At 42.4% G+C, this 24,785-nt stretch overlaps 2 protein-coding genes across 4 annotated transcripts; one reads left to right on the top strand and one right to left on the bottom strand.

Annotated features, from left to right (window-relative positions):
• Positions 1 to 70: 70 nt before the first annotated feature.
• cdc50c (Cdc50 family member C) lies at positions 71 to 7,475 on the top strand. 2 transcript variants are annotated; one of them, XR_015089511.1, is made up of 8 exons: positions 71 to 494; positions 658 to 774; positions 2,912 to 3,019; positions 3,104 to 3,194; positions 4,247 to 4,393; positions 4,461 to 4,673; positions 5,088 to 5,811; positions 6,888 to 7,475. XR_015089511.1 is itself a non-coding variant. In XM_086051248.1 (7 exons), exons 1-7 carry the CDS (start codon positions 303 to 305, stop codon positions 5,273 to 5,275), a joined length of 1,056 nt encoding a protein of 351 aa, XP_085907374.1. In that variant the 5' UTR covers positions 71 to 302; the 3' UTR covers positions 5,276 to 6,358. The 2 variants fall into 2 exon arrangements, 1 of the variants encoding a protein (XP_085907374.1); XM_086051248.1 differs by lacking the exon at positions 6,888 to 7,475 and having other exon boundaries at positions 5,088 to 6,358.
• On the bottom strand, positions 7,413 to 24,286 carry dcbld2 (discoidin, CUB and LCCL domain containing 2). Of its 2 annotated transcripts, XM_086051246.1 has the most exons (15): positions 23,880 to 24,285; positions 21,878 to 22,102; positions 20,791 to 20,928; positions 18,475 to 18,526; positions 18,327 to 18,399; positions 13,165 to 13,298; positions 13,007 to 13,047; positions 12,703 to 12,918; positions 12,194 to 12,318; positions 11,770 to 11,917; positions 11,454 to 11,597; positions 11,269 to 11,362; positions 11,137 to 11,186; positions 10,931 to 11,065; positions 7,413 to 8,281 (listed from the first exon to the last, which is right to left on the bottom strand). In XM_086051246.1, the coding sequence occupies exons 1-15, from the start codon at positions 23,983 to 23,985 to the stop codon at positions 7,929 to 7,931; spliced, it is 2,034 nt and encodes a 677-aa protein (XP_085907372.1). In that variant the 5' UTR covers positions 23,986 to 24,285; the 3' UTR covers positions 7,413 to 7,928. The 2 variants fall into 2 exon arrangements, with proteins under 2 accessions (XP_085907372.1, XP_085907373.1); XM_086051247.1 differs by lacking the exon at positions 20,791 to 20,928 and having other exon boundaries at positions 23,880 to 24,286.
• Between the last annotated feature and the right edge of the window lie 499 nt (positions 24,287 to 24,785).

Genomic DNA, 24,785 nt, shown 5'->3' with positions numbered 1-24,785 from the left:
ATGTACAAACAGGAATTCCAACTAGATGCCCACAAAGAGCATTTGATGAATTACAAATTTACTGTATATGTTGTCCAAAACAAAACCGAAAAGGCCAGCAATAGAACGCAGAAGGAGGCGGTTGATTGTGGTTAATTAATAACAGAGCTCAACCGTCTCCCTCCACAGCGAGAGGCCTTTACGTCAGATGTGTGTGTGTGTGTGTGTGTTTGCTTCATTGCGTAGTAATACCACAGGAACAGGAAGCCAGCTCAGCCGCTGTCACATAAACTTACAGCTAAGTCCCCCGCGCCGTCGCCGCCATGGCCAAAGCCAGGAGCGGACCCCTGGCCCGGAGGCCCGACAACTCGGCCTTCAAGCAGCAGCGTCTGCCCGCCTGGTCGCCCATGTTGACGGCTAACACCGTGCTGCCTTTCTTCTACTTCATGGCTCTCATCTGCTTGCTGCTGGGAATTTGGCTTCTGCTTACTGTACAGAGCGTACAGGAAATCCGGGTGAGTCTCATGGGTTGTTTTTTTTTTATTCAACTGAGGAAGGTGGTGAGGAGAATGTGTCTTCACGTGCCTTAAAAGAGGGAGCGTCAAGGAAGGAAGAGGTCAAAGTTCAGTGTTGTGAACAAGCATGTGTTCTATTTATTAATCTTTCCTGTCATTTTAGGTGGACTACACAGACAATGGAGCGTGTGCACATTGTCATGAGATGCGTAAGAATGTGAGCAACGCAGCATTGACCTGCACTTGTAAACTGTACTTTCACGTGGACAGAGCCTTGAAGGTAAGGTGTATCCAGCTTGTACGTCTTATTGCAGTTCACCTTCTTTATCTTGTCTGCTTTGCTGATGGAGTAAATAATGTGAAACATTAACTAGAATGGCCATCAAGAGACCGATAGAATCCCTCGCTTATTGCGGGTGAAAGGGATAGCAGGAATAGCCAAATAAAAACGCCCCCTCCGCCTTCTAAATACAGTAAGAATAATAAGAACATTTTGGGTTTTTTGTTTGTTTGTTTTTGGAAACTGTTCTGTTATTTTCTGTAAATCTCAGCTCTTAATTTTGTGCCAACTGCTGGAACCATGATGAATCGTTGTTCGGCTTACGGTAATTCTTTGTCTTCGATAGTGTTTTTCGTCGGCATTAGAAATTTTCTGTTCAATTAAGCTTCCTTGAATGCGTCTTGTGTGCCGTCAGAAATTGGAATTGAAAGTACATACCTGCTTCTCTCTCCATGCAACTTTTAATAGCCCGTGTAGTCTACCGTGCTGATACAATTTGCCTGTGTTCCCAAACATTGATTTTGTTGTCTGTAAATGCCCAAAGGATCATGTTCAGGATTAATGACGAGAGAATGTGCGAGAGATAGGGACTGAGCCGGCCCATGAATAGAGAAATCCCCGTATAACTGATGCGCATTATAAAATGCATTGTGTTTTTTTTAAAGCCCAAAAATTCGAACCACGAATATGCGGGGCTCCGTTGTTTACCGTTTGTGTAAAGTGCAAGTGCGCATATTTGTTTGCCCAAGTGTGATGTCATACAGATTGTGCTAGTGGCTTATTTAGGCTAGTATGCTAACTAATACTATTGATGAGCATCATTTGAAAGTGGTTTGGTTGTGCCCAATAATCAAACTACTGAATGCAGTCATTTATGTAACATGGGTTCATGATTGTGTACATGCTAGAAGCGTGGTGTTGATGCTTTATGATCCTCTCCATTTTAAGTAGTTTGCCGCCATCTTGTGGGTTGTGTAAACAATTATAAACCTCTCTTGACGGGCATCAATTACTCTTTTGTCGCTGCTCGTGACAAGGCTCAGTTTTTATCCCCCGGGGGCGTTCCAGCAGGGGTTTGCCGTTTCAATCATAATTATCCAAAAAAACTGATCCCAAATAACTGTCAGGTCAAACTATACTTATAGAATTACCCTTAAAAGAAATGGGCTGAGACTCTTCACTAAACACCCAAGCTCCTCTTGGACATATAAATTATGGACATATGTGTTAGTAAAGGTGTATGCCTTCAAAATGTTTCCTAATTACTATGTGACAGTGCTTTGGCACCATCTTGTGGCATCTAGAGCATTCGGGAAAGAGCACAAAACTGCATATAGTGTTGATAAACGGAGATAATTGCACTCAATACCCAATCCTTAATGGGGGAGAGGGGGGGTTAAGTGTCTATTTAAAAGAGGCATTTATTTCTCTTAAATGGATTGAGCAACCAGGTACGAAATGGGCCAAAGCGTATACTGTATTAAAGAGGTGGCTATCATTTAAGGAAATATGCAGAGCTGATGTAAAGTTTTGTCGGACTCTCCGAGGGTCGGCAGTTTAAAACGAGAAGCGGACCGGCTTATAGACAGGTACTATTTCCCCCCCCCCGGGAAAAAAAAGGCGAATGACGGGCTACGGAAGGATACCCACGCTGCAGACAACTGACAAATAACGGACGCTCAATTTGTAGTAAAATGCCCAGCTCTGGAAATATGATTCTTAACTTTTTGTTCTGGAGGGGCTACACACTCAAATTCATCTGAGAGACTTTTTATTTGCTTCATTAGGCGTTTGTTTTGGTTAGTAACGGACTTCAAATGGACTCAGGTAAGAGAGGCGATAACAGAAGATACATTTCATGATAGCACCAGGAACAGCTTGAAAATGAGCAGAGAAGCATGCTGGCTCCCAGAGCTGGGCACATTACCCCTTTTTCGCCGGTCTGTCCTCTGTCCCCGACCTGGGTACCCTTCCGTCCTCGTCCCTCCGTCTTTATTCATAAAAATGATCATCCTCCGACCCCGTCCGCCCTCGTCCTTTTAAAGCACTTCCGTCCTTACATTCCATCTTTGAGTTTGATGCTTACTAAATGGAGTTTAAGTAAACCACACTGAAGTTCGGTCTTCTTCTGTGTCAGGGGGACGTCTTCTTCTACTATGGCCTCCAAAACTTCCACCAGAACCTGCGCAGATACATGGACTCCAGGGACGACGCACAGATGGTCGGCAGGAAGACCAATTTAAAGGTGCTTTTTCGTAATGCGGTGCCTTGTTTTTAAAATACAAGTCTATCTGACGTGAATTAATTCATGTTTATTGCACTGGCGCAGAAGCCCAGTTCGTATTGCAAGCCATTCGCCACCAATGACAAAGGATTGCCTATCGCTCCCTGTGGCGCTGTGGCCAACAGCATCTTTAATGGTAAACACACACCATAAGAAATCACCAATATCCTTTGAGGGATTATTCACGGGATGAGGAACTCACGCGAATGTTATGAACTCCTGTTTGCAAACCAGTGTCCCTTCAGATTGACTTGCAAGAGTTGTTGAGCGTGGATGTCAAAAGTTGACATCATGCTGTTTAGAGAGCAAAGTAGTTGAGCAAAACAATGAATTCATTCATGGTTAAGACCATGCCCAGTTCTGAACTCGACCTGTGATCAAATAATGTCTACGTGAAGCATCATGTAGTTCACTCCCCCATGTTGTTTTGTTGTACACCCCAAGGTTAGTAGGGTAAACGAAAACTGACAAAATAACAAAAGCAAAGTTGAAAGAAAAAACATTTTTGTTAATGAATTGAAAATAAAAACAAGTGCTTAAAAAGGAACCAAAAAACAAATTATGCACCCATCCATATTCTGAACCGCTTATTCTACATTTACGTTTATAAAAATAACTAACTCTTTCAATTATTTGTCAATTATTTTCATACATAGGCTTTCTGGGTTGATTTTAAATGTTTTTGTTTTGGTATTATTGTACGGACGTACAGAGGAAAGAAGGTTGAACAGTCGTTTAGGAATTGTGAACTAATACACAACATTTAGTGACCTTTTTTATCATTCATTATACTACTTACCGTATATTAAAAAATACTAAAATTAAAATGAATGAAAACGAAACTAAAATTAAACAAACATGTACTAACAAACTGAATTTAAAAAAAAACTCTAAACAAAATGAAAACTATAAATGAAATAACCCAATTTATTATAACCCCAGTTCACCCTCGGAAATGTTTCAGGTGGTCAGAAAAGCACGACTGTCTTTTGTTTGAATTGGAATGAGAGAAGTTACTTGTCATGTGATACTAATATTAAAGTCAAACTGAGTAGCTTATTAACTTGTAGACCGTTATGTATGCTACATGTCATCAAATAATGTGTGATGAAGCAGCATTTGGCACATTTCACATTGGTCACTATGTATTTGATGCTTTGATTAATGACGTGTCATATTTCCTCACAGATTCCTTCAAGTTCCACTATCTGGGCTCTGGTAATTCCAAGATCCTCGTGCCTTTATTACACAAAGGCATCAGCTGGTACACGGACAAAAACATCAAGTATCGTAACCCGCAGAAGGACAACCTGAGCTTGGCTGAACTCTTCCATGGTATTTTTTTTCTTCTATTTTGTGTAATTGCACATGATGGCGGCTAACTAGCGTGTGAAACCGATAGGAACGGCACCGCCTCCCTACTGGCACTATCCCGTGTACGAGCTGGACACGTACGACGCCATCAACAACGGCTTCATCAACGAGGCCCTCATCGTGTGGATGCGGGAGGCCGCCTTCCCCAACTTCAAGAAGCTGTATGGCATTTTGCTCCACACCAACAAAACCTTCCAAAATGGCCTCCCGAAAGGCAACTACAGCGTGGAGATAAACTACAGTATCTTTCTCAAAGACACAGCCTTTTTTTCTCCTCGCAATTTTATACAGTTTCCAGGTCTCTTGATAACATGTCCCGATTACAGACACATTTTCAGTAATAGGCAAGACCAAATATTTACTTGGTTGTTTAATTTCACACTTGATGGATGGGCAGGCACTCCAAAGATAAAACAATTTGTCTACAAGTCATGAAATGGTCAATTTCCCATATCGTCGCTGTCATGTGAAATGTTCATTTTCTTATTTTTACAATGAACTTTATTTCTGCGTTACACATCGCATTGTGAAAATTAAAAAAGGTTTCCAAAATTGGAGATAAGTGTTTTTCACAGGACAGCGACGATATGAACCTTTTACCTTTTGTCTCACGATCCCGTAATTTGCAGCCTTGACTCACAACCTTTGCCTCCAGACTTCCCCGTGCAGTACTTCCGAGGCAGGAAGCAGGTGGTTCTGACCACGCTGAACTGGTTCGGCGGTCCCAATCAGTTCCTGCCCATCGCTTACTTGATCACCAGCAGCCTGGTCCTGCTGGCGGCCGTCGGCCTCACCGTCGTCTGGTGGAAGTTTGGGAAGGATGGGAAGAACATGGATCAGTGATGAAAGCAGGGATGATGTAAAGCAAACACACAAAAAAACATAGAAATTAATTGCACAAAATATTGATCAATACAACTCTTTAATGGACAGTTCTGAATATCTGGGCATTTCTGGTAATACCCACGATGCAGCGCGCCTTAGTCGGTGAAAACAACCCACCGTATTGTATTGCTTTTGCCTATGACAGCATATAAAGCTCGGAGAATATCATGCCTCTAAATTGTTGTGTGGTTGGATAAACCCAACCATAACCAAAATCATAATTCCATATTCTTGTCGTAGTATTGGGGTTAGGGATTCAAGCGACACATTTTAGAGCAACTCGAATGTCGTAATCGCGTTTCTTCATTACTCACAAGTTACCACATAGCCACTTCCTGTTCGGCCGTTCACAATAAAACGGGATGTACTTTAAAACAGGCTACACCACAATTACTGTGTGGACCGCGAACGTCGGAGAAAGCGGCTAAAAGGAGTGAAGAAAGTGGGACTGGACGGTTCGGAATGGAATCTAACCAAGACCGTAGTGTTTTGAGGTGAGCACTTAAGTCGTAAGACTCGTTCTCGGGTGTGATAAAAATCGCATTTTTCCTCTGCTGGCAAATTGTTATTGTAGTCAGACGACATTTCATCACAATTTGAAATCTAAACAATCGTCACTAATCACATGACAACGACCCAAAGTTCAATGCTTTTCAATGAGCGGAGAGTTTGTTTTCACCGACTTGACTGCCATGTTGACTTGCGACGTCATTTTGACGCGAGCTCGGAATTGTCTATTGGATCGCAATAGATTGTGCAGGTCGACCTAACGTTACGTTAACGTGAGTAGAAAGTAATGTCAAAATGTGTACATATTTACTTCTCATTTTATATTAATGTATGTAAAATTTATTATTTTTTGTTGAATTTGAAATCTTTTGACACTGAAATGCTGCGACATTAAATGTGATGATTATGTTAGCAGCAGATGTATGAGCATGTACATTGTGAAGTGATGTGAATTTACAAAACACAAAGTTGTCATTCAGTAAATGACCTCATGCCAATAGCTGTCAGTGGCAATGAAACATTTTTAAACCATGTTTGTTCCCCTCTGTTTGCTTTCAATTGGCCTGATAGTCACTAGTAAATGGCCGTAGCTATCATTGTTAACTCATTCACTGCCTTTGACGAATTTATTTGTCTTGTGTGAAGCGCTTTGAGTACCAAAGGTAGAAAAGCGCTATACAAGTGACAGCCCATTTTCACAGTCCAGCCATTCAATCCCAGGAAATTACACATACACACTAAAAAAAATTTCAAACATTAGGTTAAAAGAGGGTCAGAAAACGGCTGGCAGTGAATGAGTTAAAATTGACTATGACCTGACAGAAAATTACTCAAATGTTTTGGGGGAAACTTGTCCCTCTTCGACTACATTTTATATCAGTAATTTCATTTTTAATTACACCGGTCAACAAATGTATTCTAAATTTGTTAGTCATCGATGCAAGTGAACTTTCTTAGAATTCTTAATTTTGCATTGATTCTGAATCATACGTAATCAATTGTATTATTTATTAAGGCCTAGGTTCAGCAACAGATGGATTTATTTTCTGAAATTTCATAGCTATAAATTACAACGCACTCAGAGTCGAGCCGCTCCTCCACGTTGAGAGAAGCCAGATGACGTGGCTCGGGCATCTGATCAGGGTGCCTCCTGCTGAGGTGTTCCGGGCATGTCCCACCGGTAGGAGGCCCCGGGGACGACCCAAGACACGCCAGAGAGACGATGTCTCCCGGCTAGCCCGTGAACGCCTTGGGATACCTCCGGAAGAGCTGGAAAACGTGGCCCGATAGAGGGAAGTCTGGGCTTCCCTGCTGAAGCTGTTGCATCCGCAACCCGACCTTAGATAAGTGGGGTAAGAGATACATTAAAAAGAGAGTGAGGGACCGGGAAAAAAAAAATCAACAATGTCGGTACAAATCAATGGAACAAAATAATTTAACATGTTATACATTTCCAAGGGAACAGAAAAAACAATCATGTAATAAGTGAACATAATTGGTGTCTCTTTAATTACTGCCACCAGACAATCAACTGGTCTGATGACAAGCACTGTCCAAAAACAAAAACAGTGTAATGCCACACCACTCAATCTTTAAAAGTTTGCTTTATTTCTCACATTAAGACTTTAAAACGTTCATTCTGCTGAGTTGCAACACAAAAACAGGCAACATTTGGTCTGCGCAAGCGGCGAGGGGTGGGCAGAGGGTGGGCTTCTCGTCATCAGCAGGATTAAAAAATAAATATCAGTAAAAAAATCACTTGGGAATTCTACTGGGTTTGCGGCGACAGAATCACACGAGCAGTAACAAGTTCAAGTCACGCTTTCAAAGACAACGCGTACCGTGGACAACGAAGCTAAGGAGGAATTCTTTGTTTTCCATCATCACCTTTGTAACAGAAGAAAAAAAAATCACAGTTTCACAAGAGCAAGAATCACAGATTTTGAAAAACAGTAGTCGGCGCGCTCGTCTTATGAGCTGCGTGCGGCGCGCAAACAAACATTCATTTCTGCGCTTTCAGTGATCCGACTGGAATGGCGCCAACGCAAGCGGATCCAATTCTGTGTGTGTACGCGATACAGACATTTCCGTAGTTGGCCAATCACACGCCCCCTTCTGCTCTCTTGGCGCCACACTGGGGCACCTGATAGGTGGGGTCGTGTCCCGTGGCGGTTTTGGGCGTGTCGTACGCCGACTGGCCGTCGTCTGTCCGTGCCAGCAGCAAAGAGGCGGGCGCCGGCCCCGAGGGGTGGCATCCCATGTCCACCACGATGGGTGTGGCGTACTCGGCCCCCGAGGCGGGCAGGGGCTCGGCGTACGCGTGGTAGAGGTCCGGGGAGATGGGGGCGTCGTACAGGTCGGGGTCGCTGTAACCCGGGTCAGGACCCTCGTCGGGTTTAAAGGTGGACCGGGCGCCCAATGTTGTTACGCCACTCACCAGGGGCTGCGCGTATTCTGTAAAGACACAAAGATTACAAAACCATCAACATTCTGTTGTCAGCATCTACAATGATGACAATATTTTTCTAAGTGTTCTGATTCAAATTAAATTTGAAGAGGCATGTTTGCAGAACGGGCGGCACGGTGGTCGACTGGTTAGCACGTCCGCCTCACAGTTCAGAGGTCGTGGGTTCGATCCCGGCTCCGGCCTCCCTGTGTGGAGTTTGCATGTTCTCCCCGTGCCTGCGTGGGTTTTCTCCGGGCACTCCGGTTTCCTCCCACATTCCAAAAACATGCATGGTAAGTTGATTGGATACTCTAAATTGCCCCTAGGTGTGATTGTGAGTGCGGATGTTTGTCTCTGTGTGCCCTGCGATTGGCTGGCAACCAGTTCAGGGTGTCCCCCGCCTACTGCCCAAAGACAGCTGGGATAGGCTCCAGCACGCCCCGCGACCCTTGTGAGGAGAAGCGGTACAGATAATGGATGGATGGATGTTTGCAGAACATAACCATATTAAAAATAAACAAATCAGCTTCTTCACTTGCCCTGTTCTTTATTGTTACAATAAAGACAAATGCAAAATACTGCCACCTGCTGGTGTGTTTCTTTACTACCAGCTTGTCCACTGCAAGTACAGTACTGTGTCACTCCCAACGAGACCAGTTTCAAACAAAGCATTTTTGCAATAATAATCAAGTAGGCAAGAATATCTGCGGACCAGGCAGGGCACCTCAGGTGCAGTCACAGTTTTTAGGAGCCTGTTCATGTTGAAATGTTTTTTTAAATTACCCTTACATGAAAGTGATAGTTTGTTACTAAAAGTACACATATCTTAACAAGAAATTGATTTTGCTACAGGTTGAAGTAACCTTGTAGAATATTACATGAGTAAAAGTCTTAAAGTATCTGCCATTTGGTGGACAAAAGTATCATAAACTGACATTTGGATAGAAAGTAATGAAGTAAAACTATTGCGCAAAAAGTGAGTGGTTAGAATTTATTAACTGTTTTGTTTAATTTTATTTTCATTTAATTAGTTGACTTAAGTGGTGTTAACTCATTCACTGCCAGGTATTTTCAGACCCTCTTTTACCTTAACGTTTCAAACATTTTCTAAATATATAAATTAATTCCTGGGATTGAATGGCTGGACTGTGAAAAGACAACTAAATTTGTTGATGTCAGTGAATGAGTTAATAGCTAGTATTGCACTCCGCAAGTAGGCATCATGAACAATTTCTTGTGATTTTATTTTGCAGTAACGAGTAATGATGCTTGAGGAAAATGTATTGAAGTAAAAGTAAATATTTATGCCAAAAATATAAATAACGAAGTCGAGATATGTGAAAATTCTGCGTAAGTACAGCAACACAGTATTTGCACTCCATTGACGTAACAAGACTGCTTTTAAGCGACTTAAAGCCACACAATGTAACAATTAATTCCAGCTTCAAAATGACGCAGACGTGACCACATCTTTTTTGTTCAATTGGTAATCCCAAACATTGGTGGACCTCCCAGGACACATGTTGTGTCAGCGCTAGCATGTGTGCAAATGTTACTGTTTGGACTGGTGAGTCAGAGAGCCTGTCAACACTGAAACCATTTTCAAGCAACTTCACATGGCAAATGCAATGCTTTTCAGAGGACCCAAAGACACCTAACAAGACCTCACTGCACTGAAGTAATTGAGATCTAGATACAGTGTTGCCTCGACCTGATTTAGGAGTTTTGAGATTTGAGCCGCAGCTCGGCTGATTTGTGAGCAGAAATGTGTGGTAATATCTTGCAGCAAAGATATTAGCAGCAACCTCAATTTAACTCACAACAGGGTTCGGCAGTCAACGACACTTCAAAAAAAAAGAAAAAAAAAAGTTTACTCTCAAACTAAACATCTAACCAAGAAAATGAAATATTGTGTATTTAACACAAACTTAAGATATCTTAATGCTAACGCACAATTTAAACTTTCATATACAGGCTAACGAATAGCATCAATAGTCACGGTGTTCTAACTAGGCCGACTAATTAATCAGCAATTGTTATTCTTTTCCTATACATTACAACATAAGATAAACAATGATATTCAGACTTTCCTGAGCGACCCTCCCGCCCCCAAATAAATAATTCAGCCGCTTAATTTTTTTCTCTGTTGTTAAATTAAAGAAATACTAACGACAACATAAAGTAAAACAGTCAAATGTTTGTCCTGTAATTTATATCTTTATTGTACTAAGGGTTCGGTCTATTAATCGGTTATCAGAATTTTATTCTGACAAATATGGCATTCTGCGTTGGCCCAAAAAAAAAATCCATATTGAGTGGGCTCGAGTTCCAACGCTTTAAGCAACTGATACTTGAACACAAACGGTGAAGCAGTATTGAATAGCAATATTCGCAGGCCTATGTTCTTTATCGGAGTTAGTTGTGAACCTCTTCTTGTGTGTCTTATGGCTATACTGCACACTGGTGGGCAAGGCACACACAACCCGGGAGGGGGGCTGAAATGGATTAATGGCATTTCCACTCATTTTAAAAGGGAAATATGAATTAAAATTTTGAGTGAATCTACATGGGGAACAACAAATACCCCAAGAGATGCTTTAAATCTGATGGTCAGTACAGCAAACAACAGCTTACGTGCAGAGTCATACAACCGGTACCTGCGGGTTCGGCGTGCAGTCTTGGAACGGCGCCCCTCGCCGTAAGCCGACCCACCTCGCTGCTGCTGTAGCGCACTGAGTCCTCCACGTCCACCATTTTGGATGGCAGCAGCTGCTTCATACTTTTCCACCAATCTGCAAGGAAAACACTCCTAATTCCAAAAGGGAAGTTACCAACGACGATGGTGAGAAGAACAAAGACGTACCAGTGCGATTCCAGTGAGGGAGTTCATACGTTCCTTCGGAGCTCTTCTTCCTGTAAACGCAGATGCCGAGTCATTCAAACAATGTTGTTGCTGCTGTTTTTTTTTGTCAAATCATGATGAAAAGATACTTACTGACTCCTCCAGTGCCAAGCACAAACCATCAGCAAAATGAGTGCTGTCAAAACCATGACCAAGACAGGCACCAGAACAGCAGCCAGCGCCACCTCTGAGCACACAAATAATAAGAAATAACCCACCAACCCACCTATGTGCTTTAAATCAGGTGATTTTTTTTTTTTTTTTTTTTTTTAACGCACCTTTGCCAGTGAGAGGCGGCATGGTGGTGTTTCTGATGTCCGGAGGCGGGGTGGTGTTGTCGAACCCACGTGGGCGTTTCGTGGATGCCGGCCGAGGGGTGAAACGGGGAGGCGGGAACATGCTGGGCTGCATAGCCTTCCTCGCTGTGGAGAACAGCGCCGCTTAAGCTACCTTTATAAACAGTTTGCTGCAGTTCAGTTTGTAAAAGTGAAACCTGATCTAGCCTCCGATTTCACCAGAAGACATTTTTCTGAACACGGGAAACTGTGCTGGCATCAAAATAAAACAGCCACCCATTGAGCATTGTGCTCTCACCTGTAGACAATTGGCATCCGAGCAACTCCACCTTGATAGCGATCCTCTGCTGCCACCAGGTTGGATTTATCCTCACGTAGCGCGCCTCGATGGGCGGGATGAAATTATTCCTCACCTCGTCCAGGTAGTTGATGTTGCCTTGGAAAACCTGGAACCGCAACGCAAAAGTCTCCAGAATCCCAGTGGCGACCTTCCCAAAACAGGCCACTTAATCCATATCCATTCATTATTAAAGCCGTGTGTCCATCCCAGCACTCTACCCAAACCACTAATTTCCTGAGAAACCCTGAGTCAATACCCGTTGCTATGGCAACACAGCAAAGTGTACGACCCCTCAGCCATCTAAAGAGTAAAATTTCCTGTCAATTTGCCCAACACAGATGCTGGTGACGTTATTGATAAACTGATTAGCTGCTTGTGTTACCATGTCTTGCGTGGAGTTGGCCTCTTTGTAGCAGAGCCACCGCTGGCCGTCGTGACTGTAGAGGACACGGTAAGCAGACACGTAGTACGGGTACTCCCTCAGCGTAGAGCCTGTGCTAATGATGCCTTCATGGAACAAAAATAATAATAAAAGTAATAATAATACTATAAAAATGATTGCCTTCACAAATATAATTAGGCGTGATCATATATATATATATATATATATATATACACACACACACACACACACACGCACAGATATATATATGTATATATATATATATATATATATATATATACACACATTTCAATTTTAATTAAAGATATCAACTACGTAAATGATAAAATAACTGTGGGTGTATTTTAGAGAGATGATGCACTGAATTTAAACATACCGAGAGAAGAGCTCTATATAAAAATTCTGAACAGTGTCAATCAAATCCTAGACAGGATTTATTATATAACTGCTAAGCAGTGTGCCTAATATTTTGGTTCCCCGGTCAGTACCTGTGATTCTCTTCTGTCGTTTCAAGTCCACCTGCAACCACTGGTGTTGGTCGCTCTGGGACGGCGCCCATGGCAGGCCCGCCTTTTTTAGCCGAGCTCCTGACGGCGCCCACACACTGAGCTGGCCCGCCACGTCGTTCCACTCCCACACGGACGAGGCAGAGATCTGAATATCCGCCACGCCGCCAGACTCCAATCCCAAAGTTCCATAGCAGCCTTTCAAACAGTCATTTAAAAGGAAAAAAAGTCAATCAAATGCCTTTTGGTGTATCCTTTTACACTGTTCAAGTCATCTGACACCTACCATTTGTCCTGAAGGTGAAGAGACTGTTTGACAGGGTTCCTCTGCAATGCAATAAAAAGTACATTAGGGGGAACTGACAAATCCACATTTTCTTCCATTTCCTGTGCAACCAGGCTTCCTAATACATTTGTCAATGCGCAGTTCTCTTTCTTTCTTACCCAGTGGACGTGACGTTGTTGGCCAGTGCGCCCTTGTAGTGCGGGATACCTTTGCTGCTAACCACATGGATCCTGCCCCCCACGGCGTTGGAAACCACGCCAGCGTGGACGGCGGCCAGACACAGGGGAGATGACTAGATGGGTGGCAAAAATAATAATCTTAAAAATATAGATCAAAAATAGTTTATCTATACGTATTCACTAGTGGTCCAACGGATCACATAAGTCACGGTTCGGATCGGTCACCGATTTTGAGTCACGGATTGGATCGTTTTTTGGATCAGCAAAAAAAACAAAAATAAAAAGATAAATAGCCCCTCCATGAGCTGTCACCTTACCGTGGTGGAGGGGGTTGCGTGTCCCAATGATCCTAGGAGCTAAGTTGTCTGGGACTTTACGCCCCTGGCGGGGTCACCCATGGCAAACAGGTCCTAGGTGAGGGACCAGACCAAGCCCGGCTCAAAAGACCCCATATGATGAGTCAAATTTATGGACTCCGTTTTCTCTTGCCGGGACGCGGGTCACCGGGGCCCCCTCTGGAGGGTCTGCACCCATGGGGCGCTCGAAAAGACAACCTGGGTCCCTCTTCCCATGAGCTCAGCCCCTGTGGGGCGGGGTAAAGGGGTCGGGTGCCATGTGAGCTGGTGTGCAGCAAAAGGCAGGGACCTTGGCAGTCCAATCCCCGGCTACAGAAACTAGCTCTTAGGACATGGAATGTCACCTCTCTGGCAGGGAAGGAGCCTGAGCTGGTGTGCGAGGCCGAGAAGTTCTGAATAGATATAGTCGGGCTCGCCTCCACACACAACTTGGGCTTTGGTACCAGTTCACTCAAGAGGGGTTGGACACTCTTCCATGCTGGAGTTGCCCAAGGTGAGGGGCGCCAAGCAGGTATGGGGTCGGGGGGGCAATAATTTTTATGAATAAGGACGGAGGGACGAAGCCGGAAGGGTACCCAGGTCGCGGACGGGGGCGGAGCGGCAAAAAAGGGTCAAGTGCCCAGCTCTGCATATTTATATGCATATACACACACACACACATATATATATATGACTGAGAAGTGGGAACTGTTCAGATGCAACGCTAAGATGTCTGTGTGGACAATAGTGAATCACCCCGTCGGCTGCATACCAATTTAAATATGCTACCCTAAACACAAAAGAGAGCCTCCTAAGAACAGCTGGGAGTTTTTGTCTTTTTCTTTTTTTATGGCTGGAAAAGGCCCACCGGAGGAATTCGGTGCCAACGAGTTGTGGGGCGACCCTGCGGAGAGACGAGCCTGTTTACACACATGTATTTATTCACATGCGCGCCGCAGGCAATCAACACTTGCCCAATGACTGCTTCAAATTTCCCATAAGCACAAACACACACACGCCACTTCCGAGCAAACCACTCGGGCTGTTCCCACCAAGCCCTGGTTTGCGTAGGCGGGATGTCCGTAACTGTGTTAGCTATATAAACAGTGTTTAACATCTTAGCAACATGACACAATCGCGCTGTACTGGTTGAGGGGCTACACCATTCACAGGCCAATCACACAGCAAAATGTTGTAGTTAAAAGAACACTTCCAAAAACCGACTGTATCACACAACATCCATGGTAAAAAACATTTTATACAGTGATAGCATGGATGCTATTTTCACTGGTGGAGGCAGCACTTCATCAACAACCTGCCGGATTACACTTTGTGTGTGTGTTACAATTAGTGTAGCTGGACCCACACGTGACACATGGTCAGACAGTGTCAGACATGGACACTCCCCCCCTCCACCCCAATCGCTCCTTAAAGAACTTAAACAGCAAGTGTGAAGTAAACTTGGCCAATCATCTTTTATAACCGTTTTAAGCATACTCAATGTCCGGTCATTTGGGCTGAGGGGGTGGCGTTGAAGTTTGTCGACGGAAACGCTAACCAAAGCCAATTTAAAATGATAGTCAGACCAACCTACAGGCAATTACTATTTGCTCCGGCTTGCCAAAAAGGCAGACAGCCGAAGGGTACCCACGCCTCAGATGGAAGGAGATAAAAGGACCAGGATTTTTTTGTAAAATGTCCAGCTCTGCTGTGCAGTATACTACTGTACACACGTTCTATGCAGAATATTGTGTTTTAAAATAATACTCAACTATATGTTCCTGTGGCTAGAAAGCAAAGCATGGGGAGTCTCTTTTGCCTAAATGCATGGGTGCAGTCAATGAACGGCACAATTGATTTATTGTCAACAGCCTCTCAAAACTATCCACTCTCTCTTCTTATTCTCGTTTGTTTCCCCTTCTTTGTGGCCATCTGCTTCTTCCTAGACAATTGTGCTACGTGTTTGTGGTTCTTGTATGTGGAGCCTCAAAACCTGATACGGGGCCCCCCTTTTTTCCATAGCAGCGCATCAATAGATGTGCAGTGCTTAACTCATTCACTGCCATTGACGAATTTACTTGTCTTTTCATATATATATATATATATATATATATATATATATATATATATATATATATATATATATATATATATATATATATATATATATATATATAAATATAATATAAATAATATAATATATATAATATAATATATACATATAATATATACGGGCGGCACGGTGGTCGACTGGTTAGCACGTCCGCCTCACAGTTCACAGGTCGTGGGTTCGATCCCGGCTCCGGCCTCCCTGTGTGGAGTTTGCATGTTCTCCCCGTGCCTGCGTGGGTTTTCTCCGGGCACTCCGGTTTCCTCCCACATTCCAAAAACATGCATGGTAAGTTGATTGGATACTCTAAAATTGGCCCTAGGTGTGATTGTGAGTCCGGATGTTTGTCTCTGTGTGCCCTGCGATTGGCTGGCAACCAGTTCAGGGTGTCCCCCGCCTACTGCCCAAAGACAGCTGGGATAGGCTCCAGCACGCCCCGCGACCCTTGTGAGGAGAAGCGGTACAGATAATGGATGGATATATACATATAATATATATAATATATATATATATATATATATATATATATATATATTTTTTTTTTTTTCCCTAACGTTAGGGTAAAAGAGGGTCTGAAAATATCTAGCTGTGAATGAGTTAATCACTTGTGTGCAGTGAAGAGAAGGCGAGAGTTTTTTTTTTTTTTTTTGCAATGTTACACTTTAATCGCGTCACTCGGTGTGCAGCGGGTTTAGGCTTATTGAAGAGTCTGGATTGTCCATCGGTGTGAATATGAGTTTAATGAATGGTTGTTTGCCTATGTTACCTTGTGATTGGCTGGAGACAAGTTCACGGTGTTTCCCGCCACTCACCAAAGTCAGCTGGAATGGGCTCCTAATCAGAACAAGCGCTACAGAAAATCGACTGATGTTTAATTTCACACCTGATGGGCAGGCAGGTACTTCAGAGACCCAACTAGTTGTACACAAGCTATTAAAAGTATGGCACCTTATTAGTACCTTTTTAAATTCATTGACAATGGGGAAAAAAAAAAAAATTGCACCGTATCGATTTCAATCTGAATCCAACTGTATTGCTTGAACTGCTGTATTGCGTGAACTGGCGATCTGCACCCTGCCGCCGACGCAGTTTCAATGTGTCAGGCCTCCGTAGTCACCATAATAATATGAAACACACGCACACACACACACAGGCACACACATACACACACACAGGCACACACATACATACCCTATATGACGTGCAGACACAGTGAGGTGTTGTCCGGCATGTCAGCTGCACTGAGTCACTCTCCGAGAACACGCTGCAGCTGCACTGGATTAGGAGGTCTTTTCTTCTGGGCCAAAGTATTATCTCACCTCGGTTTCACCCCTCTGACCCGGACCCTCCTCTGTTCCTGAGGGGCGCCCACTCCCTCAAAGCCCAGCCCACCGCCACCGCCTACCCCTCCCCTCCCTCCTTCATCCTCCCGTCGCCCGGCAACAATCCTCCTCCCTCGGTCGAATCATGCGGTGATGACATCAGCGCGCCCCCGCACAGTCAGACACAAAAAAGAAGAGACCAGTTTTCAGCACAAAACCACAAGGGTGCCTTAAACGGACCACAAGGTCAAATTGTAATGAGGCTCAGTGGAGGGAAAACAACAACCATGACTTGCACCTTCAAAGATGGCAAGGGGTCCCCTCGTATCTCAAGACTGTATTAGCCATATTTGTATGGAATCTTGCTGTTGATATGATATGCTATGAAGTAGTAACTAACGTTGTAGTCCTCAATTAATTTCTTTCATTTGCATTTTGGGTAGGTGACATTTCTCAGCATTTATACTCAATTTCGGCAGTAACAACTAACCGGTGGGGGAGGGGGGGGGATATTTGGAAGGTAGCAGTTGCTATGATATGCCATGATATATAGTAATGAAATTTTGAGTTCTCTGAACTTTCTTTGGCACTTTGACTCTGCAACAACATACACACAATTCCAACAGGACTTGCAACTAGTAACCCTGAGGAGATTGATTTGCACAGTAGAAGTTGCAACAATGTGCTGTGATGTATTAGTGAATGACATTGATATCATCTAATTTATAACAGGTAATTTAACATTTGTGAGTGATTTTGCATTGTTTATATATGTATATTTATTTTTTAATTTTACTTATTTATTCTTGCTTCCCAAGCCAGATTGTGACGGTTAACGGCCTAACGTCCTTTGCAGAAATGACCGACATGTACCAACGTGTCCTGACCAGCTAGGTGTCGGATGCCGTTTTAGAGCGCTGACTGCAGTAAATCGCATCAGTCACCGCTTATTGCGTTAGCGTTCCGTCTAACTAGATAGCAGCCCGACTTGAAATAGTTTAGTGCGATCCGACAGAGAGCTAATTAGCGTGGAACCAACAGCCACTTTGTAACAACAAGAGATGAATTTCGAGCGCTCCATATCAGATCAGTTTAATTCAAATACTTTAGGAAAAGGAGTAGAATTTGTGTATCCTTCAGCAAAGCTTCTTGGACCCTTTCAAAATACTAAACCCCTTTCGGGTCTTCTTTTGGCCCTGCAATTTCCCAAGGACTAAATATAAACAATAGTTCCAACAGTCTTAGGTCCTTGTGCAAAGCGTGCTACCGTATAAAATGGCCACAGTGACACTTGTAAGGTTTCGATTTCCATTACTTCTTACAGAGGTAAATATGACGTGATTCATAAGTGGCTACGAATCACTTTTTGCTCACCTCTCTGTATCCATTTGGTATTGTTCCGGAAACCTCCTCGGTTGACGTCAAGCATCCGGCTGGACAGTATTTGCTTGGGAAGAGACAGAATAGAAATGAATGTTGGACAAAAACAAACAAACAAACAAACAAACGTTGAGGAGTTTACCTAAACTCCGCCTCGGGGAAATCACTTCCTTTGTGCAGGCAGGTGATGAGATCTAAAGTAAACAATGTCAGAACAGGTTTATGTCAATAATTAACAATTAGTGTTATGTTGTCTTACAAGCAATTAGTGGCTTAAACACAATTGGGCTTGAGCCAGCGTGGAACAAATTTGCCCTGCCGAGAAGTATTCCATTTTAAATGACGATACATATAATATAAGGTGTAACCTGACGGTTTAAAGGGTGACTCGCCTGATTTACGTACAGGCACTGTGCATTCAGTTCCCACTCAATGACGGTGTGAAATTGTGAATGTGAGTGTGAATGGTTGGTTGTCTTTATGGGCCCTGTGATTGACTTGACCAGTCCAAGGTGCAGCCTGTTACTGAGAAAAGCTCCAGCTCATCGAAAAACCTCAATAGGATAAGTAGGAAAAACAATGGAAGGCTAAACATTAATACAATCTGACTTGCTTGTTCTTTGACTAAAACACCAATGTGGATAAGAAGCAATAACAGTAATAATAATAATAATAATAATAATAATAATAATAATGATAATAAATGTAAATAATAATTACAATAATTTGTAACCATCTCCTAAGGACCAAAAAAAAAAAAGCTAATTTGGACCACCTCCTTCATAGACCCCCAGCTGCTGTGCACTGACAAAACAAGAAAGATTTTTTAAATAATATTAATAATACTAATAATAAATATACATGTTGATTGCTTTTATAGTTCATCCATAAACCTTCCTTCCCAAAAAATTGTGGTCGGTAGTTTTTGTGTAATCTATAGAACAAACCAACAAGGAAACGCTAGACATACAACCAGTAATGACATTTACATAAATGGATTCAAATGTAATTTCAGATTAGCAATGACACTTTCATTGAAATTTCTTGATTGACTACATTCATGCTAAAAATCTCTCTATATTTATTTAATTAAAAGTGTATTGCTTTTTTATTCTGTATACATTTCAGAGGTTTGCCACATATTTGTTCAGAAACACAATGCAAATTCTTAACGATCAATTGGTTTCTTTTTTAATGTTTTCTACTTATTTGTGATGGTTTAATCACTCTCCTTTGTGCCAGCCATTGCTATGCCCACCACTAAATTGTACATTTGAGACTTCTTACACCAGACAATGCCACATATACAGACTTGAAAACATTACAAATCTTAAAAATGCTAAACTGTTGAGGTTTGAACGCGGAACAGTTTGGCAGGCAAAATTCTGACATATCCACGAGTCAATGCGGCTTTGCGGGAATTCTCCAGAAATCTCGTGACGTCAAATTTTCTTTGACGTAAAATCTTCTAAAGAAGTTGCTGAGTCAAAGTGACTAACACTATGACCCCACCACCAACCACGAAAGGTCGATGCAATGACATACCATTTGACGGACAGCGGCCACGTGGTTCACCCTAGCAAGCAAAAGACTTCTGCAGCAATATGCACAACAAAAAGGCACTCTAAAAATAAAACGTGCTAGTTGTAAGATAACCACCGTGACTTGACTTAATGGACGTCACCACTTGCCATTTTTGTGGCGTGAAAAAGCAAAGTGACTGAGTAAAAAATGAAACATAAGGAAAATTGAATTTTATGCAAGAAAAAATACGTTTTCTATGTTTTCTGTATGCATGACAAAAAGCTAGGGGTAAGAGTTAACAGTTACAGTGATACATCAAGTTAGAGGAGTCTCTTTTGATGAGTCCAATAAGAATACCGTTACAATAATCAAGTCTACTGGAGTTAAAAGCATGGATAAGTTTCTCCTGGTCTACTTGAAGCATGCAACCCGTCTGGATATGTAATATAATAACATGGGGAAATTCAGATTCAAGTGTTCTTTTTTTATTATGTCTGTTTCTTTATGAATTCATTGGTTGATTTTGGCAAACAGGGATCCAGGGAAACTTGTCTTTTGCTGTCCAAAAAAAAAAGAAAAAAGAAAAGAGAAGTGAAGTGGGATGTCAAATTGTCATTTAAAAGATTAATTTGCCACACATTTTGCATTTTTTGCAGGAAATGACTCTCCATAGTCCAATGCAGATTTTGCAACAATCTCAAAGACAAGAGATGAGTTCGGCAGTTATGGTATTAGTGTGATGACATCTGAAATGAGGAAAAACGGAAGATAGCAAGATAGTACCTTGCTAAGCCAATGTACTAGGGCAATAAATTGACATTTTGTCCTTTATTCAGGTCCTAATGCTTAGGAGAATTGATGAAATGCTAACATAACATTTGGTATGATAACGTATATAGGAAACTAAATAACAAAAGTGCTCAGAGCAGGTTACCTGTGTGTTCTGTGGTGGAGTAGGAAAGGTAGAATCCACGGCCAGTGTGGTGGCTCCCGCTCATGAACTGAACAGTAACCTGGTTGCCGGTGGACTCTATTAGCGTGTTCACCTTCACGTTCAAACCGCAGTACTTCGCTGTAGCACCATAAAAGTAGTGGTAGTTACAAAACTATGTAATATAATTTAAAAAAAACAAAAAAAAAAACTTTATTGATAGCACATTTGATATAGCACATTTGAAAACAGCTACAGCTGTAAGAAAGTCCTTCACAAATAATGTGAAATAGCAATAATACAACAACAAAGAGAGTGAAAACAATAAATTAAAACGCAAATTAATGACACACTTTAATATTCATACATATTAGAACAAACTACATCCAATTTTCTTCTCAGTACTGTACATTTGCTGAGAGAATAATTTTCCTTGCTAGCTAAACTGACAGCTTGTACTACTAGACGACGATGACAGGTCACTGGAAAACACTGGAATAGTCATTTAATTGGTAAGATATGTTAGAATATAATTTAATATGTGAATACAGTCTTATGACAAATACTTGCTGTGTTAATAAGCTAACTGCTTTCATACCTCACACTTAAAGATAAGCTAAGCCTTTTTGGTGCTACTTTAAAACTCTTCTCATTTGACATTATCGCAGTAGAAGATTCAAATATGTTTTGGTAAAAAAAAAAAAAAAAAATTTCTATTGTGTGAAGGTCCATGTCAGCTAGTTTTAGAGTCATTTTTTTTGTTAATAAGGAAAGGCTGCACAAATCTTTTACTATTTATCTACTTTTTAAAATTGGAGATGAAAGTAATATTCTGATTCTGAATCGGCCCTCATTTTTTCTCTATACCATCAGGTTTCATAATAATAATAACAATAATAATAATAATAACAACAATAATAAATAATACTTTTTGGAACAATTTCTTTGGATTTTTGTGATGCCAGTCAATCTGATGAGACTTCTGCGTGTGTCAAACAACCTCTAATCAATGAGCATCATAGGATTAGTAACACATGGTTTTAACTTTTGGCCTGTCACATGCATTCACACTAACATCATGGGCACTTACCCATCTCGCTTCTGGCAGGTCCGATGCCGTTGTACAAGCGGAGGTAGTTGACCTGGCAGTCGCCGTCCTCGATGTCCAGCTCGGCGAAGCAGAAGTGGACCCTGTTGCCAGAGGGCACGCTGATTTCCCACTCGCAGACTGTGTTGTTGGGGTACGGGCCCGGGTAGCCCAGAGATGATAGCGTCCCGCTACTGGGGCCCAGCACTGTGGGGCCGCAGCCATCACCTGAACAAAAGAAAACAACACAACCAATAGATTACCTTTTTCTAGTTGTTAGGGCCAGAATTCAGTTCAGCCCTCAAATGATTAACTTTGTGTGCTTGTTTTGCTTTTATTGTGTGCGTGGCTTTTGTGGATCTCAGCGTACATCACTAGACCTACGTTCAGTGAGCCTCAAAGACTAAACTGACTAATGCATGCTTTTAGCCTTTTCTTTGGCTTTTTGTGACACTTATTCCATTTTTCATCCACATTATCATCCAAAACGGCAAGAAATTTCAGGGGACTTCAGTGATCTCGTACATTGTAGAACTTAAATAAACTTTTCTTGGTTTGAGGTTTTTCATAACACATATTAAAAATGGAACACCATTGGACATGGCGTCACACGATATGTGTATCGCTTCAACTCAGTTCAGCAAGCGTCTCAGTATTCGTTTTGTATTTCTATTGAGGTTAGCAGTCGGAATCGCTGACAGAAGCCTGTTAAAATCAGAGGAGGACCGGCCTAGAGGCGGGTAGTATTCCCCCCCCCAAAAAAGGCGAATGACGGACAACGGAAGGGTACCCACACTGCAGACGGATGACAAATAACAGACGCTCAATTTTTAGTAAAATACCCAGCTCTGTGTGTTTTATTATTTGTGTTACTATTAACAATGGTTAACTTATTTTTACACAGTTTTGCTCACTGCTTTGACCCAGGAACAGACGCTATCTATTCACTTTATTCCCAATGGGAAATCTTGAAGTCAAAGGCGTGTTTTCAACCTCAGAGGATCCACTGTAATCCCTTTTGCAGCTGCAAAACACTAGCTAATCAAAAGTGATACATCAAAAAGCGCAACTTAAGTCAACTTATGACCTTAAAGATGGGGTTTTTTTTAAGGGGAGCTGAAGTGTGTTTATCTGTGTTATGCAAGAGCTTCCCGGTGGACATTATCCAGCTGAACAGGACAAAAACAAAAGCCTCTTTCCCTGCTCTGACTCACAGCAATGTTCACCAGCAGCTCATGTTACCTTCCTAATAACTCACCACAACACATCACTTTTAAATCAACTGTCCCCTTATGGCACTGCATTGAGTGAAAGCCCATTAGATATCACATTAGACTGAGTTGCAAGACGTTTGAGCTGTAATTAAAAGTTATTGTGACAAAATTGTCCACGTGTGTACAGTCATGCCCCACCAACACTACTAATCCCCCCCATAACTTCACCCACCTGGGTTTGCATTTTAAAACTTAACAAATTTCACTCAAATGTGCCTGAAGTAGCATTCATGTTTCCAACACACCATAAAAGCGTGAAAACATGAGGAACTGGCGTGATTGGAGCGAGGGGAAAGGCCACAACATGCCCGACATGTGCTGCTGTCTCGTATTGGCGAAACAGCAGCCATGCTCCTTTAAAGCTTGTAGGATTTTAAAAGATTCTTCCTCCATTTGACATGTTAATACAAGCGGTGAGTAATAATCTGCATTTTAAACAATTTATATAACGCTTTGCTTAAGATCGGCGAACGTGTGAGCCCTCAAACGGTGCGCGTGCCGAAAAAAATCCACATGAACAAAACCGGTTCTCCTGGTTTTAGCGCAACGAATGCATGGCGGCGGGCGGCGGCAAGCGGTGAAAAAACAAACGGAATTCCGCGTACGGAAATGGCCATGTTATGACAAAACTGAACTTTTCATTGCATTAGTAACACATTGTGTTCGGACCTGTGTTTCCCCCCTTCTCACACCAGTGTTTATACCACTAATTGAGGACTTCTCGCACCCACCTTTTTGCGCCCTGCAGCTTTCCGCGGTGAGGATGATGACGAGGATCGACAGGACGAGAACCCCGGCCCCTGTCGGCCCCCTGCCCACCATTACCGCTCCTTCCATAGTAGCAGCCTGCAGTCCAAATGCATACTGCTCGCTTCGGGAACGCCGGCCGCACACCTCTCCGATCGAAGTGCACCAAGCGGGCCGACGTTCAGGTCCACGCGAGCGGATCCGAGCGTGGCTTGTCCACCCCACCCCCGTGGATGTTATTCTGCCCCGCTATGATGATCCAATGATTCGCGAACGCTCACTATGGAGGTTAGTTAGTTAGCACACATACACACACCACACAACCAATCTAAAGAGGCTACTTCCTCCAATAAAGCTCCACCTCCTGGAACTCGCTCACACACATTTGACACCCCCGCAAGTCCAAAGGGCAAATCCACCTTGGACTTATTTGGCCTAAGGAGAAATACAGTACCCTCCAAAAGTATTGGAACGGCAAGATCAATTCCCTTGTTTTTGTTGTATACTGTTGTCATGTGGGTTTCAGATTAGAGATGAATATGAGGCAAAAATTTCGAATTCCAGGTTTTATTTCATTGTATTTACATCTAGATGTGTTTAACAAATCAGGACACAGCACCTTTTGTTTGAAGCCACCCACTTTTCAAATGAGCAAAAATATTGGAACATGTGACTGATGGACGTTTGTAGTTGCCTTTTAGATTGATTGCTTAAACATTAACCTTCTCGTTTTAGGCTTTGGGTTTGACCTGTGAAAACTGCATTTGCTGTAAAGCAAACATGAATACCAGAGAGCTGGCAATGGGAGAAAAACTAAGAGGTTGCGGTAAAGGCCCGTAGAAGCCTTTCAAATGAAGAAAACAACAGCCATGTGAAGTCAATGGGTTGCA

Source organism: Filicampus tigris, chromosome 14, assembly GCF_054856515.1.
Source record: "Filicampus tigris isolate MCC_2025a chromosome 14, RoL_Ftig_1.0, whole genome shotgun sequence".
Lineage (NCBI taxonomy): Eukaryota > Metazoa > Chordata > Actinopteri > Syngnathiformes > Syngnathidae > Filicampus > Filicampus tigris.
Note: the sequence above shows the minus strand (reverse complement) of the source record. Positions and strands in the feature narration are given on the sequence as shown.

Excerpts from the sequence above, each read along its gene's own strand:
- cdc50c (XM_086051248.1), top strand. The coding sequence starts at position 303 with ATGGCCAAAGCCAGGAGCGGACCCCTGGCCCGGAGGCCCGACAACTCG. Across the intron at positions 3,020-3,103 it reads GCAGGAAGACCAATTTAAAG|AAGCCCAGTTCGTATTGCAA; the intron begins GTGCTTTTTCGT and ends GCACTGGCGCAG. Across the intron at positions 3,195-4,246 it reads GGCCAACAGCATCTTTAATG|ATTCCTTCAAGTTCCACTAT; the intron begins GTAAACACACAC and ends ATTTCCTCACAG.
- dcbld2 (XM_086051246.1), bottom strand. The coding sequence starts at position 23,985 with ATGGAAGGAGCGGTAATGGTGGGCAGGGGGCCGACAGGGGCCGGGGTT. Across the intron at positions 13,048-13,164 it reads AACAACGTCACGTCCACTGG|AGGAACCCTGTCAAACAGTC; the intron begins GTAAGAAAGAAA and ends ATTGCATTGCAG. Across the intron at positions 12,919-13,006 it reads CTTCACCTTCAGGACAAATG|GCTGCTATGGAACTTTGGGA; the intron begins GTAGGTGTCAGA and ends ACTGTTTGAAAG.